Source organism: Ctenocephalides felis, unplaced genomic scaffold (genome assembly GCF_003426905.1).
Source record: "Ctenocephalides felis isolate EL2017-DRISC unplaced genomic scaffold, ASM342690v1 CF-g0.4_SCAFFOLD_03571, whole genome shotgun sequence".
NCBI classification, from domain to species: Eukaryota; Metazoa; Arthropoda; class Insecta; order Siphonaptera; family Pulicidae; genus Ctenocephalides; species Ctenocephalides felis.
In genome coordinates this window covers 65,522,692-65,541,364 of record NW_020539725.1, presented here as the reverse complement: position 1 = coordinate 65,541,364, position 18,673 = coordinate 65,522,692, and the positions used below count along the sequence as shown (strand labels likewise).

At 30.8% G+C, this 18,673-nt stretch overlaps 2 protein-coding genes across 2 annotated transcripts in view; both read right to left on the bottom strand.

Moving 5' to 3' along the window:
* Positions 1-4,824: 4,824 nt before the first annotated feature.
* Positions 4,825-8,328, bottom strand: LOC113386515 (puromycin-sensitive aminopeptidase-like). The gene is made up of 4 exons (XM_026624294.1): positions 8,279-8,328; positions 8,070-8,219; positions 5,182-5,390; positions 4,825-5,111 (listed from the first exon to the last, which is right to left on the bottom strand). The coding sequence occupies exons 1-4, from the start codon at positions 8,326-8,328 to the stop codon at positions 4,825-4,827; spliced, it is 696 nt and encodes a 231-aa protein (XP_026480079.1).
* A 50-nt stretch (positions 8,329-8,378) lies between these two features.
* LOC113386513 overlaps positions 8,379-18,673 on the bottom strand; it is a 41,135-nt gene continuing 30,840 nt past the window's right edge. The window contains exons 27-34 of the mRNA XM_026624293.1: positions 17,158-17,277; positions 14,193-14,377; positions 14,013-14,132; positions 13,790-13,955; positions 12,196-12,400; positions 10,601-10,788; positions 10,291-10,533; positions 8,379-8,402 (exon numbers count right to left, since the gene is read on the bottom strand). Coding sequence (XP_026480078.1) covers positions 8,379-8,402; positions 10,291-10,533; positions 10,601-10,788; positions 12,196-12,400; positions 13,790-13,955; positions 14,013-14,132; positions 14,193-14,377; positions 17,158-17,277 — 1,251 coding nt within the window. The remainder of the gene's footprint in view (positions 8,403-10,290; positions 10,534-10,600; positions 10,789-12,195; positions 12,401-13,789; positions 13,956-14,012; positions 14,133-14,192; positions 14,378-17,157; positions 17,278-18,673) is intronic.

Genomic DNA, 18,673 nt, shown 5'->3' with positions numbered 1-18,673 from the left:
ATGAAGCGATTTGTTTGATTCAAAAAACATTCGATTTATATTGATAAGGAGACGTGCTGATTAGTTTTTGGCAAAGGCAGGTCTAGCTGTTCCGAAGATATGGGGCAAAAACTGCCAAAAACGGTAACTCAGTTTTTAAGAGAACGGAGCGTCCGATTTGAATAATTCAAAAAACATTGTACTTGTATTAACGAGATGAAGAACTGATAAAATTTTCATAAAGGCAGGTCTAGCGGTTTCGGAGATTTAACGAAAAAAGTAAAAAAAAATGCTATTTCATGGTCAAAATTGATCATTAGACATATGCACATCAAATTACCAGATATTTTATAGAGATTTTAACAATAAGTATAAATAATTTTTAAGTTTACATTCCTATGGGTCCCGTACCAATGTTTATCCGTTAGACGACGACGCGGCGCTTACGCGCTTTGATATTTCGTCTCTGTGCAGTTAAAGCAGTACGATTGCTTTGAAAAAAAAATCAGAATTTAAATGAAAATATTTCAAAATAAATTTTTCTTCAAAAAGTCTTTTTTAAAAAAAGTAGTTTTTTGTCAAAAAATTATAGTTTCTCAAAAATCTAAGTTCTTCAGAGTAATTTTTTTTTTAAAAATGTTAATCTTTTCTAGTGGTGGTGGCGGAACCCAATTTGTTTTCACTTTTGAACTTGAGGTTAAGACGAACCTAATTCTAAAATTTCATGCAAATCGGAGCACAGTAAAAATTCAGAGTTTATCGTGTCAACTTTTATGATTATCACCTATATATTCAATTTCCAGGACATAAATCCCGCCTTCAATCGTCTTGTCGAATAAAATCGTGGCGGTTTCCTCATCCTCATCATAACTCACATCATCAGTTTCGCACACACAGCTACTTGCCGATAGGATTTTGGCATGATTTATGACCAAATCCGCGGAATTCAGAGTGATTTCTTCTATAGCTTCCAAAACCCTAAAATTATAAATATTAGTGCTGACTTTGGGGCTTCAGATTCCATTTTTTACTTACATCGATATCGACAGAAAAACTTTTCCAACAAACGTCGAACATTTGGACAGGGGTTCCAATTCCATTTATAATGTTTTGGGACGATGCAATGTGGAAGATTTCCATAAGTTGTAAACATTAATGAAGTCATTGAATCCATCGTAGATTTTTTTTTTCAATTAAAAATATTTGGCGGTGACATATGAAACAAAAGAATACGACAATGACGACCTTCTTTCATAGACTTTACACTGCGTAAACTGCTAGTCAAGGCCGCAATAAAGTGTAACTAGTGTATATGGCATCTGTGTCTTAAGACAAATTGCTGCAACTTCCCGTACCAAATTTTTTTTTAAAAGATTAACATTTTTGAAAAAAATTTACTCTGAATAATTAGATTTTTGAGAACAATTTTTTGACAAAAATTTACTTTTTTTTGAAAAAAAGAACACATTTTGAAGAAAAGTGTATTTTGAAATATTTTGGAAATTCAGAAGTTTTTTTCAAAGCGATCGTACTGCTTTAACTGCATAGAGATAAAATATCGAAGCGCGTAAGCGCCGCGTCGCCGTCTAACGGATAAGCATTGGTACGGAACCCATAGAAATGTAAACAAAATTTATACTTATTGTTAAAATCTTTATAAAATATCTGATAAATTGATGTGCATATGTCTAATGATCATTTTTGACCGCCAGATGGCATTTTTTTTACTTTTTTTACTAGATCTCCGAAACCGCTAGACCTGCCTTCGTAAAAATTTGATCAATTTTTCATCTTGTCAATACAAGTAAAATGTTGTTTGAATTATTCAAGTCGAAAGCTCCGTTCTCTTAAAAACTGAGTTATCGTTTTTGGCACTTTTTGCTCCATATCTTCGGAACGGCCAGACCAGCCTTTGCCAGAAACTAATCAACACGTTTCCTAATCAATACGAATTGAATGTTTTTTGAATTATTTAAATCGATTCATCCGTGTTTCCGAAATCGTCGACGAAAATTTGTATCCGAACACACATACGCACACACACACACACATACATCAATTTTTTCTAAGGTATGCCAAAATATTCAGAAACCACTGAAACGTTAAGATATATAAAAAATTTTATTTTTGATTTTTTTACGATTACTATAACTTACTCTATGGGAAGTTAAAGATAGAAAGGGACTGTGAGGTTACTGTGAGAACGAGCGTTGCCGACAATCGTGGAAGACTCCTAAATGATTAAGTGCTATATGAATTTACCTTTGGTTCTATGTTCAATAATTGCACAGAGGCAATATTATAAAAATAATTTCCCACAAAATTACTAGCCATATCAATTGCCATTATATTATTAACATAAAACTATCACAAATAATATTTGAATTAAATTAATTATTGTGATGTATAATATATAATATAATAAACACTATTATTTAAGCAAATTTGATTAAATTTTAAAAAAACAAATATTGGTTTTTAGTTTCACTATTTTATTTGTATTGATTTATATTTTGGAATTTATTTATCAAAAGTTGGGTCTAATTTTGCTCACCAGTTTCAGATTATTTCTAAAAATTTGTTACATTTGGTGACTGATACAAAACTCTTTCTGGATTTCCTTAATTTTTCTTGTTTGATTCTAAAATATTTTTGATCATTAGATATCAATTTTTGATGAGCTCTAAAATTTTTCTGTTTACTGATATGAAACTCTTGATTCCTTCTTCTTGCCTGATTTCAGTTAAAAATTTAATCAGGATGTCAATTTTTGATGATCTCTAGAATTTTGTTGTCCCCGAATTAATTGCAATTATTCCCTTGTACAAGTTCCTTAATCGTATTTAATTATCTTTTCATCAGCACTTTAACAATAATCAATTCTTCAGAAAATGTCTAATTTTCTTGGTCGACTCTTTGTACGACTATCCTTCTATTGTCGTGAATAATTATCCATCTGAGTTGATTAATTTAGTCCAAAATATTTCCCAAGGATCAAAATTTTTGTGAGTTTATAAGGAACCAAAAAGTTGATAAGGGTTTACCAATATTTGGTTCATTAATTGACTTTTCATGATCAATCTTGGAGGGATCTCTTGATTGTTGATCTGAAAGTTATGACCTGGTTGATCCAAAAATCATGTTTTACTATTTCTTCAAAAACATTTTCTAAGGATCAAAATATTTGCTATATCATTAGGATTCAAAAGGATTATAAGAATTTCACAATATTTGGTTTACTAATTGACTTTTTCACAATGAATCCTGGAATGATCTCTTGGTTGATCTAAATATTATGTCCTGGCTGATTCAAAAATTATGTCTTACTTCTTATTCCAAAATATTTCCTAAGGATCGAAACTTTTGTTATATCATTAGGATCCAAAAAGATTATAAGATCTTTCCAATATTTAGTTTATAAACTGACTTTTTCATGATCAATCCTAGAATGATCTCTTGATGGATAATCTAAAAATTATGTCCTGGTTGATTTAAATATCTCATACCAATTATTCCAAAATAAATCCTAAGGGTCAGAATACTGATCAGATCATTGGGATTCCAAAAGACAAAATCTTCACAACTTGGCTTTAAAATTTACTTTTTTATAATCAATCTAAGATCAATCTTGGTGATCTAAAAATTAGGTCTTGGCTGATTCAAAAATCATGTTTTACTATTTATCCAAAAATAATTCTTAAAGATCAAAGTACTTGTTAGATCATTAGAATCCAAAAAGATATTAAAAACTTTCCAATATTTGGTTTATAATCTGACTTTTTCATGATCAATCCTGGAATGATCTCTTGATGGATAATCTGAAAATTATGTTCTGGATGATTTAAATATCTCATACCAATTATTCCAAAATAAATCCTAAGGGTCAGAATACTGATCAGATCATTGGGATTCCAAAAGACAAAATCTTCACAACTTGACTCGTAAATTGACTTTTTCATTATGAATTCGGGAATAATTTCTTGGTTGATCCAAAAATTATGTCTTGATTGATCCAAAATTTACGTCGTACCAATATCTTGATCAATTTTATAACTTTTCAGTATCGACATCCCTTTTGGATGTGCAATGTTTTTATATAAAACAACCAACAATGTTGGTTTCAAAATTATTACTCCATCAGCATTTTTTGCAAAAAAAATAGACCTTTTTTAGAGTTTACGGTAATGGCTGGTCCAAAATCATGTCTTGCTAATATTTTGTCTATCTATCCATCATCAATTTGTCAACAATCTCTTGGGTATATAAAATCTGCTAAATTTGTCCAAAATTCAATAACGTTGATCCTAAAAATTTGATTACATCATAATTTTTTCGCCTGCACGAACATTTTTAGAGCTTTTTAAAGGTTTTGGATAATTTTAAAATTAAGTCTTGCTAGTTGATAACGACGGTCTTTACATCATCAATCTGAAAACAATCTTTTTTGTACACAAATTTGACCGACATCCAATAAAGTTGGAGTTTTTTGTTTAGCATTTTAATTGTTCTGCCTAATCAAAAAATGATGTCTTGCCAATATTTTGGTCAATCATATGATCTTTACATAATCAATTTGACAAGGATCTATTTTGTCCATAAATTTGTCCACACAATGTTGGTTCCCAAATTATTACTCCACCAGCATTTCTTTTGCAAAAATTAGGGTAGCCTTTCTTAGAGCTTTCTAAAGGCATTGGTTGAACCGAAAACCACGTCCTACAACGTTGGTTTTAAAAATATTACTCCATCCGCATTTTTTTGTGTATGATGTGGACAACTTTACTAAGAACTTTTTAAAGCAATCGTTGATCCAAAAATCACGTCTTACCCAAATTTTGGTCAACCTTATGATCTTTCCATCACCAATCTAAGAACGTTGTCTTTTGCAACAATTCCTATAAATTTATCCAAAGTTGGTCTAAAAAATTTGTTTTCTTCAGCATTTCTTTTGCAAAAACGTAGACAACTCTTCATAAATTTTCTTAACAGCCTTGGCCCTGCCCGAAGAGATTCCACAGCATAAGAAATAGCAAAAGCAGCTTCTGGCATCGGATGTTCCTTAAAATGAGCCTCAATTTCCTTGGCCTTGGCACCACAGGCAAATTTGTGGATGAGTAACATAACAATCACAGCTAAAAAATAGAAAAAATACAATAAATTCCTGTTTTTTATCTTATACCAAAAATTTGTTATTATCGTTACCTAATCGTTTCTGGCCCTTGTACATTTCTGCAATTCGTTCCTGGTTTTCCTTCAGAAATTTCCAGGCTATTATTCGTCCTCGTGGTGTATTTGTGATATGGTAAATTATGTATTGAAAGTCTGTTTTGTCGACTTCACCACTTAGACCGTAATTTAGGACTTTTTGCACAACTTCTTCATTATGGGCACATCCCATTGCTGTCAAAATTCTGAAAAAAAAATAGAACCAAAAGGTATACTTAGTTGGTTATCTCTAAATTGAAGTTGATTTGTATATAGAAGATTAAGTGCAATAATATCATGGATTTAATAGTGAATATTTCGAAAAAAAAATCATATTTTTCTGAATATTTGAAATCATTAAAATTATCAGTAATACCTCTATGATGTTAATTATCAATAAAATAATGGAAAGATATTTATTTTATTTAAAATTATTGCAAGATTAAGTACAATAGTATTTTGAATTTAAGAAATATTATTTTGTAGAGATTTATTTTTATTGTAATTTTCTTAATTAAAAATTAGAAAAAAAATTAGAAAATTAGAAGTTGTCTTGATGATGGTAAGATTATATGGTTGACCAAAATATTGGTGATGATTTTTAGATCAACAAATGTCTTTATAAAGTTATAAATAAGATAGATAAAATATTTTTTAAATCAAAATTTCGTTAGAAAACCTATAAATTTTATTATTCGTCGTCATAGAAGACACTTTCAAAAATGACGTATCTGAATTGCAAGTTTGTTGTACAAACGGTACGTCCTGTAGAGCTCTTTGCAAACACAAACTTTCCGAGACTGTTTTCACTCATAAGCACACTTTACATATAGCATATATAGCTAAAATAATTTTTAAATTAAAATTTTGTTAGAAAACCTATCAATTTTATTATTTATTATCATAAAAGACATTTCCATGAATAACATATAGAAATTTTAAGGCTGTAGTACAAACTCCAACACTGATTTCACCCATAAGCACACATTACATATGGCATATACAACTAAAATAATTTTTAAATCAAAATTTTGTTAGAAAACCTATAAATTTTATTATCTATTGTCATAAAAGAAACTTTTAAGAATAACATATATAAATTTCAAAGCTGTAGTGCCAACGGTACGTCCTGTAGAGCTTTCAGAAAATATTTACCCTCCGAGACTGATTTCACCCATAAGCACACATTACATATGGCATATACAACTAAAATAATTTTTAAATCAAAATTTTGTTAGAAAACCTATAAATTTTATTATCAATTATCATAAAAGAAACTTTTAAGAATAACATATGAAAATTTCAAGGCTTTAGTGCAAACGGTAAGTCCTGTAGAGCTTTCAGAAAATATTTACCCTCCTAGACTGATTTTACCCATAATCACACTTGACATATCACATATACAGCTAAATTCTATTTTAAATCAAAATTTTGTTCGGAAACCTATCAATTTTAATATTTGTTATCATAGTAGAGACTTAAAAAAATGACATATCTTAATTACAAGTATGTAGTACAAACGGTACGTCCTATAGAGCTCTCAGAAAATATTTACTCTTCGAGACTGATTTCTCCCATAAACACACTTTACATATGGCATATATAGATGATTTATTTTTAAATAAAAATTTTGTTAGAAAACCTATAAATTTTATTATCTATTATTATAAAAGAAACTTTTAAGAATAACATATAAAAATTTCAAGGCTTTAGTGCAAACGGTACGTCCTGTAGAGCTTTCAGAAAATATTTACCCTCCCAGACTGACTTTACCCATAATCACACTTTACATATCGCATATACAGCTAAACTTTATTTTAAATCAAAATTTTGTTAAAAAACCTATCAGTTTTAATATTTGATATCATAGTAGAGACTTAAAAAAATGATATCAAACGGTACGTCCTGTAGAGCTCTTCGAAAATACAAGTGAATGCCATGAATCATTTCACCCATAAGCACACCTCACATATAGTATATGTAGTTAAAATATTTTTAAATCAAAATTTTGTTAGAAAAACCTATAAATTTTATTATTTGTTGTCATAAAAGACACTTTCAGGAATGAGATATGTGAATTGCAAGATTGTAGTGCAAACGGTACATCCTGTAGAGCTCTTCGAAAATACAAATTTACCATGAATCATTTCACCCATAAGCACACTCTACATATAGCATATGAAGCTAAAATATTTTTTAAATCAAAATTTTGTTACAAAACCTATCAATTTTAGTATTTGTAGTCATAATAGAAACTTTAAAGAATAACATATGTGAATTTCAAGGCTGTAGTACGAACGGTACGTCCTGTAGAGCTCTTTGAAAATACTAGTCCTACGAAAGTCATTTCACACATAGAACATTTTTTCATATAGAAAATGCTACTATACCAGTTTAGTAATTTGTCTAAATTGGTTGTAAGGTGTAAATTGTCTTGGTTGATGATTTTGTAGATTGAAGTTGTCTTTGGTGATTGTCTTGTAGATGGAAATTGTCTTTGGTGGTTGTCTTGTTAAAGAAAATTGTCTTTGTTGGTTTTCTTAGAGATGTAAGTTGTCTTGGTTTGTTGTCTCTTATAGGAAAATTGTTTTAGGGAGCGTCAATTAATCACGTAACCGATTTTTTAGAAATTTTTTGGCCCCCTGTTCGCCTTGGTGATATTTAAAATTACCCCTCAACCCTTCCTTCCCCTCCAAACATCAGGTGTACTTTTGGTTTGAAGAAAAAATCGTTAAATTTTTGTTGGTTTGAAAAATATTTAGATTTTTTTTAAAATTCATGTAAAAAATAAATACGCGTGATATCTTACTATATCCCTCTCTCCTCCACGTAATATTTTGTGATATTTTGTTAAATCCTCATGAGATTAATGGACGCCCCCTTACCTTATTTTGTTGTATGACATCTCCATCCGATCTCTGAGCTCGACTACTTTATCGAAAGTTTCACAATCTGCATCCCTCATTACAGCCATACAAATTGCAAAAATGGTATCCGGACTTATCTTTCTTTTCCCGGTTAAAAGATCATCAAATCTGCAAATATTTAACACAGAAAAATTTGTAAGTTGATCTCATGTTTATATTATATTTACCTAGATTTGGCCTCTTCAGTAGCTTCTTTATCCTCAAACTCAACAAGCATATTCAGAATCAAATTCCCTCAAATTCCCTTGAAGATAAGTTTCGCACGGATTAGGGTCCCAGCTGACCCTTTTCCTGATTTTGCAATACAAATCCAAAACATAATTCCTAAATTCATTTTTGAGATCCGTATAAGACACCAGAGTAGATATGGATCTCAGAATCGATCCTATTGAATCCCATACAAAAGTACTGTCGTCGTTTTTGTAGGAACTTAGGAACTTCAGAAACTGGAAAAATAAACACTAACTAGTGGTGTATGGCATCGTGCCTTAAGGCAAATTGCTGGAACTTCCCGTACCGTAATATTCGAGAAATTTTAAACGTTTTCAAATATATTATTACAAATACTGTAACCTTCATTATTTTTGCTATCTTGTTATATCTGAGCAAATCAAATGTAAATCATAAATCATAAATCAATTTATCTCCAGAACATTAACAATCGTCATTTCATTTCGAATTCAATTTCAAAAAAAATAGTTGCCTTAATTTTGCACAAAATTGAAAAATTGCTCCCGTATAGTCACAGTCTAAACGCATTTGCAAATAATTCTGTGCGGCATTTTCACTTGTACTGTGCTTAGCTTGGCGGCATTTTCACATTTTTTAATAGTTTTCACAAAATTGGAAAAGTGCTCCGGTATAAAAACAGTCTAAAGGCACTTGGGTAAACATTTGTACCAGAGTGGCGCTTAGACTGTGCTTAGCCTGGGTGATTTTTGAAATTTTTCATCCAAAATTACAAATTTTTTTTATGAAAAATAAAAAAAGATGTAATGATATTTTACATGCAAGTTATAGTAATCGCAAAAAAATCGAAAATCAAATTTTTTATACATCTTTACGTTTCAAAGGTTTCTGAATATTTTGGCATTCTTTAGAAAAAATGAATGTATGTGTGTGTGTGTATGTGTGTGCGGATACAAATTTTGTCGACGATTTCAAGAACACCGATCAACCGATTTAAATAATTCAAAAAACATTCGATAAGGAGACGGGCTGATTAGTTTTTGGCGAAGTCAGGTTCTAGTTGAAGATATGGGGCAAAAAGTGCCAAAAACGATAACTCAATTTTTGAGGGAACGGAGCGTCCGATTTGAATAATTCAAATAACATTGTACTTGTATTAACAAGATGAAAAATTGATTAATAAGTATAAATTTTGTTTACATTTCTATGGGTTCCGTACCAATGTTTACGCGTTAGACGGCGACGCGGCGCTTACGCGCTTCGATATTATCTTGCATTTAAAAGAGTACGATTGCTTTGAAAAAAAGTTCAGAATTTCCAAAATATTTCAAAATACCCTTATCTTCAAAAAGTCTATTTTTTCAAAAAAAAGTAAATTTTTGTCAAAAATTTATAGTTTCTCAAAAATCTAATTTTTCAGAGTAAATTTCTTTCAAACATATTAATCTTTTTAAAAAAAATAATTTTTGGTACGGGAAGTTCTAGTAATTTGCCCTAAGGCACGATGCCATGCGCCCCACTAGTTAATCCAAAATTACAAACATATTTTATGGAAAATAAAAAAAGATGTAATAATTTTTTATCCTCAAAAGCAATTGTTTTGTCAATACAAGCGGAAAGTTTTTTAGATCATTCAAATTTAGTTCACTTAAAAACTGCCATTTTTTGCACATTTAGCTCTGTATCTCCGTAACGGCTGGACCTGTCTTTGTCTAAAACTAAACAGCACATCTCCCTATGTATAGAAATCGAATGTTTTTTTAACCATTCAAGTCGGTTGATCCGTGGGCCCGAAAACGTGGACGAAAAAATGCGGACATACAAAACACATACACACACACATACACACATCCATTTTTCTGAGGTATGCCAAAATGTTCAGAAACCTTCAAAACGTCGAGAGATGCAAAAATTTTCATTTTTGATTTTCGGACTATTACTATAACTACCCTACGGGAAGTTAATAACATAAATATTTTATCATTATTACCGTTTCCATAGATCTTCTGTTAGATGTTGACATGGCATTCAAATCGTGCAGCAAACCAATTCTGTCCAAAACTGGCATGGATAAATCTTCTATTGCTGGAATTAATTTATCCAGCATTTGAGGATGATACTGAACTCTATAGTAGTCCATGGTTCCTGGATTTAATTTTACCCAATCGCATGGTGTCATGTCTTCAATTGTGACACATATTGATGAACTGTCCATTATAGTACTAACAGTTGACTAGAATAGAAAAGTTAAATAAAAATACAATTTTGGAGATTGTAAGAATTTTTTAGTATTTTTTTACCCCACAGAGACATTTAGAAGTGAGCACCGAAATTGGTATAATCCACTGTGTATCTGGTACCTCCTGGTCAGTATCTTTGGTGAAGACTTCTTGGGTGATTTTGATAACTCTTTTATTTTCACTTTGGTTTTCGGAAATTGTCAACAAAGGGTAACCCGGTTGGTCAACCCATGTGCTCATCATAGCAGCTGAAAAAAATTTTGCATTGGAATCTTCTTATATTAGGTTGTCAAATATCTCCCTTCCGCCTTTTTGTATTATAAACCAATAGCAAAAAAGCGGAAGGGAGATATTTGACAACCTAATATATAAAAATGAATCGCAAAATGTGTTAGTAAGCGCATAACTCAACAACGCCTCGACCAATTTGGCCAATTCTATTTTTTTTAATGTTCGTTCAAATCTAAGGATGGTTCTTACGGCGAGAAAAAATCGAATAATTGCCGGAAAAACCCTAAAAACAGCCCTTGTCTTTTTCACATACAAACGTTTCCTAACTAAAACGTAGAATCAATTTGAGCTTTATTGCTATTATATAAAGCTCATATTAAATTACAAGAACTCGCTATATACTTCTTCTAAACGATTAATCGGATTTTGATAAATCTTTCTGAAGTTTGTTCAGAAAATTTTCTAGGATGTGTGTGATTATAAAGTACTGGAATGCATGTGCAATATTGTATAAATAAATGAAAAAAATTACAAAAAACAGCATGTCATTGTTTGCATTGAAAACAAATGAAAACTATCATCTGCCAAAAATTCCAATTTACTTATGAACCTAGACAATATTAGAATATATATAATAAATTTATGATTATGAATAAGAAAAATGAAATGTCTACATTTTTATTGCCAAAAAGCAGCTGAGATGTTCCAGAAATTAAAATAATATGGTATACAGTATATGATGGCAGATTGAATGATACACATATGAACATGATATGACAAATTAATTCACTTCAAATATGAAATGAAGTATTAATCAGGGCCGGTCCTACCTTTAATGCGATGCATGCGGAAAATACGAGTGCACGCTTTAGGGGGCGCCAACACAAGATTCGGATATTAAATTTTCAATATAGTTTTTTGTTCAATATATAATTTTTTTGCATCTTTTACTAATCTTTCCACAATATTTTTAAAATTCGTAAAAATTTCACTTTATAACAACAAATGGGAAAGTAAAGATGAATGCATACAATTCGGCCATCACGATATCGATTGGGAGAAGTTTAAGATGCAATTTTGGATATATTAAATAATAAAAAATTTATTTAATTTAATCCAACATGAAGTACCAGTGTAATGTAATGTTATGGTTATGTTATACCGTTTAAAAGACGTTTAAATTTCCAATATAGTGTGAGAATTGAGACTCATCATTTTATTTAAAGCAGTTCTACAATTAACATCGCTCATATTATAAATGCATATGCATTTTGGCGTGAATAGTAATTTAAAAGACAATAATTATAATTTTTAGGTAAACGGTAAATATTAGTATATTATATTAGAAATTGTAGACATGGGTACAGGACAATGTCTGTCGGGTCATCTAGTTATGAATAAATCACTACAAATTTTATGGTTACCTATGGGTTTTCCACTGGCTTCTCCCAAAGCTCGCCAAAGATCAGACGTTTCGGCGTTTTTGAACTTGTGTGTCTTCAGATAATTTTTGATGCCTTTATTGAAATCCTCACCGCCCATAAAGTTTCTGAGCATTCTCAGGACTGTACCGCCTTTTTGGTACGTGATGGAGTCAAACATTCTGACTATTTCTGCAGTAGGACCAGCCTAAAATGTAATGAAATTAGGTGATATTTTTTATTCTTATGGGGCAATTCTGCCATAACAGAACTCATAACATAACGTTGTCATGGCAACGCTATTTTATCTTAAGCTTATGCAGTGAAAATTGTGAAAATGTTTATCGCGCGATCTGGCGCATTTTGCATATAAACAATGCGATTTTTACAATTTTCACTGCTAATTTTTCTATTATGGCCGAATTGCCCCTCAATTACATTTTTAACTTCCCGTAGGGTAGTTATAGTAATGGGCCAAAAATCGAAAATGAAAATTTTTGCATTTCTCGACGTTTTGAAGGTTTCTGAACATTTTGGCGAAAAAATGGACGTGTATGTGTGTGCGTGTGTTTTGTATGTCCGCATTTTTTCGTCCACGTTTTCGGGCGCACGGATCAACCGATTTGAATAGTTTAAAAAACATTCGATTCCTATTGATAGGGAGATGTGCTGATTAGTTTTTGGCAAAGGCAGGTCCAGCAGTTACAGAGATATGGAACAAAGAGTGCGGAAAATAGAAATCGAGTTTTTGAGAGAACGGAGTATCGGATTTGAATGATTTAAAAAACTTTCAATTCGTAATGATTGGGTGAAGAGGTGATTAGTTTTTGGCAAAGACAGGTCCCGCCATTTCGAAGATACAGAGCTAAATGCGCAAAAAATGGCAGTTTTTGAATGAACTAATGATCTAAAAAACTTTCTGCTCGTATTGACAAAACAATTTGCTTTTGAGGATAAAAATTGATTACATCTTTTTTTATTTTCCATAAAATATTTTTGTAATTTTGGATTAAAAATCAAAAAAATTACCCAGACTAAGCACAGTCTAAGCGCCACTCTGGTACAAATGTTTACCCAAGTGCGTTTAGACTGTTTATGTCGGAGCACTTTTCCAGTTTTGTGAAACTATTGAAAAATGCGAAAATGCCGCCAAGCTAAGCACGGTATAAGTGAAAATGTCGCACAGAATTATTTGCAAATGCGTTTAGACTGTGACTGTACGGGAGCACTTTTTCAATTTTGTGCAAAATTTAGGCAACTATTTTTTTTTTAAATTGAATTCGAAATGAAATGACGATTGTTCGAAATGTTCTGGAGATAAATTGATTTATGATTTACATTTGATTTGCTCAGATAAAACAAGATAGCAAAAATGATGAAAATTACAGTATTTGTAATAATATATTAGGTTGTCAAATATCTCCCTTCCGCTTTTTTGCTCTTGGTTTATAATACAAAAAGGCGGAAAGGAGATATTTGACAACCTATTATTTGAAAACGTTTAAAATTTCTCGAATATTTCATTACGGTACGGGAAGTTTGAGCAATTTGCCTTAAGGCACGATGCTATACACCACTAGTTTTAATTTTTTATTACATTTCGCACAATCGGATGAGTATTCGGCACCACATCAGCAGACATTGCAGAATAAAAAGTCGTGGTCAAAAATTCCGTCCAAGCCTCGAATTCAGGATTTGTGCAATGTTTGCCCAATTGCGAATAAAACGTGGCAAAACCTTCGTTGAGCCACAAATGATTCCACCTTGAAATAAAACAAAAATGAGCTATGTTTTTACCCAAAATCTGTATGTTTTATTACCATTTCATGGTTACTAAATTCCCGAACCACATGTGTGCCAATTCGTGAATAACGACTTCAGCGATATCAGTTTTGACGTAGACTGGAGATTCTTCTTCGTTATATAATAAATATATATCTCTAGAAATAAATATAAATCACATAGTGCAATATAGTGCTAAAGTATTTTTATATTTTTACTTGAATATAACAAGTCCCCAATTCTCCATAGCACCAGCGCCAAAAGTGGTGCTCGGTACCATATCCAATTTGGGCAAATGGTAAGGTTCATCAAAAAGTTCCGAAAATGTGTTTAAACATTTGACGCCGATTTCCATGGCCATCTGGCCTTGTCTTTTTTTGAACTGGGGCGTGTAGACTCTCACCTAAGGGAAAAAATAATAAAAATTCGAAAGTTTTCATCAAAACTGTTATAGATTACTAATGTAACTTTTCATACTTATATAAGTTAGTTGAAGCAAATATATATATATATATAATATATAATATATATATATATATATAATATATATATATATATATATATTAACAAAGTCTAATAATCGGGCATAACATCAATAAAAAACGTTTTTTTATTGATGTTATGCCCGATTATTAGACTTTGTTAATACATATGTCAACATCAAATTCAGAATCATACAAAATATATATATATATATATGCAAATAATATTATATTATGATAGTATAATGATATTCCCAGAATAGGTGTATACAATTTGTATCTTTATGTAAAAGTCAATGTATGTATTCAAGTCAAATAAAGCAAATTTTCACATTAATTTTCTTTAAAACTTTTTTTAATAATTGTCGTTATCAAATATTTGAAATTTAAAAAAAGTTCTCGTAAAGTCTCATTTGCGAATATTGTTGTCGAGGTTTCCACTTAGACTGTGCTTAACCGCAATATTTTTTAGCAATAATTTTTGCACAAAGTTGAAAAAGTGCTCGATACAGTAACAGTCTAAACGCACTTGCCAATAAATTTGTGCGAAGATGTCACTTAGACTGTTGATATATTGGCATATTTTTCATTTTTTAACTTGTGTAAGGTAAGTTATTGTCATCGTCAAAAAATCGAAATTGAAAATTGTTGCATATCATTAGGTTTCAGAGGTTTCTGAACATTTTGGCATACCTCACAAAAAATGGATGTGCGTGTGTGTGTGTGTGTATGTATGTACGGATACAATTTTTAGTCCACGTTTTTGGGCGCACAGATCAACCGATTTGAATTATTCATTTACCATTCGATTCCTATTGATAGGGAGATGTGCTGTTTAGTTTTTGGCAGAGGCAGGTCCAGTAGTTTTGGAGTAACAGGGCAAAGAGTGCAGAAAATAGAAACTGAGTTTTTGAGAGAACAGAGCATCCAATTTGAATGATTCAAAAAACATACAGTTTGTAATAATGGGAAAAAGTGGTGATTTGTTTTTGGTAAAGGCAGGTCTAGCCGTTTCGGAGATACGGAGCAAAATGTGCAAAAAATGGCTGTTTTCGAGAGAACTGAGCATCCGATTTGAATGATTCAAAAAACTTTCTGCTTCTGTTGACGAAACGATTTTTTTGGGAAAAGAAAAATAAAAGTTTATATTCAATTTTTGTTTTAATTTCCAATTTTTTTTAAATATCAAAATTTATTCAGATTTTTAAAATTTTAATTCGGTACGGAAACTTTCTGCAATTTACCTCAAGGCACGATTTTTTTGAAATTATTTTCAAAAAGTGGTCCAGTAAAGTAACATTCTAAACGCACTTGCAAAAACAATTGTTCTGAATTGTCACTTAGACTGTGAGTTCCATTTTTATCTTTGTCTAGAATATTTAACAATTTGCTCCAGTAGAGTTCCTTTTATGTCCTTCATTTTTTAATTATATTCTCGTTAGTAGAGTCCTTTTCATATTCTTTTCTGGATTACTTAATTTTGAAAAATATTATCTTTTTGTTCATAGACTTCAATTATAGACTAATTTATTTTGTTTGCTCGTCAGTTAAGTTCTTTTTTATATTGTTAAAAGTTTATTTTTTATCTCAGTTTAATTTACTCGTTAGTAGAGTTTTTATTTATTTGATTTTTCGTTTGCTTGTCAGTAGAGTTTCATTTTTGTTTTTCTCAACAGTTTGCTTGTAAGTAGAGTTCCTTTTCAATGTTTTTTCTAGATTATTTAATAGTTTACTCATCAGTAGAGTCCCTTTTATATTTTTTTCTGCATTATTTAACAATTGGCTTGAGCTTAGTCTTGGCATTTTTTACGTTTTTTAACATAATTCTTAAATTTCACAATATGGAAAAAATGCTTCCGTCTAATCACAATCTAAACGTACTTGCAAAAACATTTGTTCGAGTTTGTCCCTTAGACTGTGCCTAATTATGGCACTTTTAACGTTTTTTAAGATATTTTTTTAATTTTTACAAAATTGAAAATGTGCTACAGTAAAGTCGCAATCTAAACGTACTTGCGAAAACATTTGTTCGATGTTGTCTCTTTGACTGTGCTAAGTACTGACATTTTTCACGTTTTTTAAGTATTTTTTTAATTTTCACAAAATTGAAAAGGTGCTCCTATAAAGTCACATTCTAAACGCACTTGCGCAAACATTTGTTCGAGGTTGTCTCTTAGGCTGTGCCTAGTTAGGCATTTTTTACGTTTTTTAACACATTTTTTAATTTTCACAAAAAAGTTACAATCTAAAGGTACTTGCGAATATCGTTGTTCAAGATTGCTACTTATACTGTGCTTAGACGGTAATATTCTTCAGCAATAATTTTTGCACAAAATTGAAAAAGTGTTCCAGTACAGACACAATCTAAACGCACTTGCTAAAACATTTATTTGAGGTCGTTTTTCAACAGCTTTTTTATTAATTTTTTTATTTTCACAAAATTAAGAAATACTCCTTTAAAGTCACATTCTAAACGCACTTGCAAATATATTTGTGCGACGTAGCCACTTAGACTGTTGATGTACGGGCATATTTTTCATTTTTTTAAATAATTTTGCAATACGTGGAAAAACCTTGCAATTTTCACAATTTTCAACAGGATTTTTTTTTGCAAATTATAAGCGAAGGTTAATATACATGCTACAGTTAGTGGCGCCTCTATGGAGTGCGTAAACAGCTAAAATTGATGTATTGTACTTACCTTGACACCTTTTTTGGTACATCCTTCCACAAAATCAAATTTGCCAACGACTATGGCTAATAAATAGGTTGACATTAGAGGAGTTCTGTTGAATCTTACAGTTTTGCAACCGCATTTTACCTAAAAATACATTTTTAAATAAACCACATTTTATTTATCTGGTTTTAACACGTTAATTGCAACGATAGGATAGAAAAAAATTAGACATAGGCCATGGTAACTTTAATAAATAATTCAATTAAAAATTTAGCATCAAGAAAACTTAAGGAATCAGAGAAAACATTTTTTTGTGATTGATATCTCAAATTTTAGAGTTAGATTAGAAGGGACTCTACTGACAAGCAAACTGTTAGGTTGAATCCAGACTTTAAAAAATAATTCTCTTGAACAAAGTTTTAACAAAAGGACTTTACTGATAAGCAAGCTGTTAAACTAAATTTAGACTTTATAAAGAATCCTCTATTTTGCAAATTTGGACAAAGTTTTAACAAAGTGACTCTACTGACAAGCAAACTGTTAAACTGAATTCAGATTTTTTAAAAGAATCCTTTATTTTAAAAATTGAGACAGAACTTAAACAAAAGGACTCTACTGACAAAAAAACTGTTTAACTGAATTTATACTTTATAAAAAATCCTCTTTTTTCAAAATTTGGATAAATTTTCACAAAAGGACTCTACTGACAAGCAAACTGTATAAATGATTTCTTTATTTTGAAAATTGGGACAACAAAGTTTTAACAAAAGGACTTTTCTGACAAGAAATCTGATTTTAGATTTCAAAAAAGACTCTACCGACGAGGAAACTTCTTCTAGATTACAAAAGGACTCTACTGACAGACTTCTTCTAGATTAAAAAAGGACTCTACCGACGAGGAAACTTCTTCTAGATTAAAAAAGGACTTTACTGGCTCTTACTAAAAAGAACTTTATTGACACACAGACTAGTTTCTGATTTCAGAAAAGGACTCTACTGATGAGCAAACTGCTCGTAGATTTGAAAAAAAGGACTCTACTTACAAGCAATTTTGTTTTAGATTTAATAAAGGACTGTTCTGACAAACAAACAGGTTTTGAATTTAAAAAGAATTCTATTAACAAAAAACAAGTTTTAGATTTCAAAAAAGGACTTTACTGAGAAGCATACAGGTTTTAAATTAAATAAGGACGTTACTGACAAACAAAGTAGTTTCAGATTCCCAAAAAAGGACTCTACTGACAAACAAACTGGTTTAAGATTTCGAAAGAAGGACTCTACTGACGAGCAACCTGTTTCTTTTTCAAAAAAGGACTCTTCTGACGAGCAAACTGGTTTTAGATTTAAAAAAAGGACTCTACTAACAAAAAACAGCTTTTAGATTTCAAAAAGGACTCTACTGACGAGCAAACTTGCTTTAGATCCCAAAAAGGACTCTACTGACACTCAATATTAGTTAGATCCTTTTTGCCAAATCACAATTTTATATGTCACATATATGACTATCATGGCCCTGTCTTAAAACTTTTTTTTCCTACGT

Excerpts from the sequence above, each read along its gene's own strand:
- LOC113386515 (XM_026624294.1), bottom strand. The coding sequence starts at position 8,328 with ATGCTTGTTGAGTTTGAGGATAAAGAAGCTACTGAAGAGGCCAAATCT. Across the intron at positions 8,220-8,278 it reads ACTGAAGAGGCCAAATCTAG|ATTTGATGATCTTTTAACCG; the intron begins GTAAATATAATA and ends AAATATTTGCAG. Across the intron at positions 5,391-8,069 it reads ATGTCATACAACAAAATAAG|AATTTTGACAGCAATGGGAT; the intron begins GTAAGGGGGCGT and ends TTTTTTTTTCAG.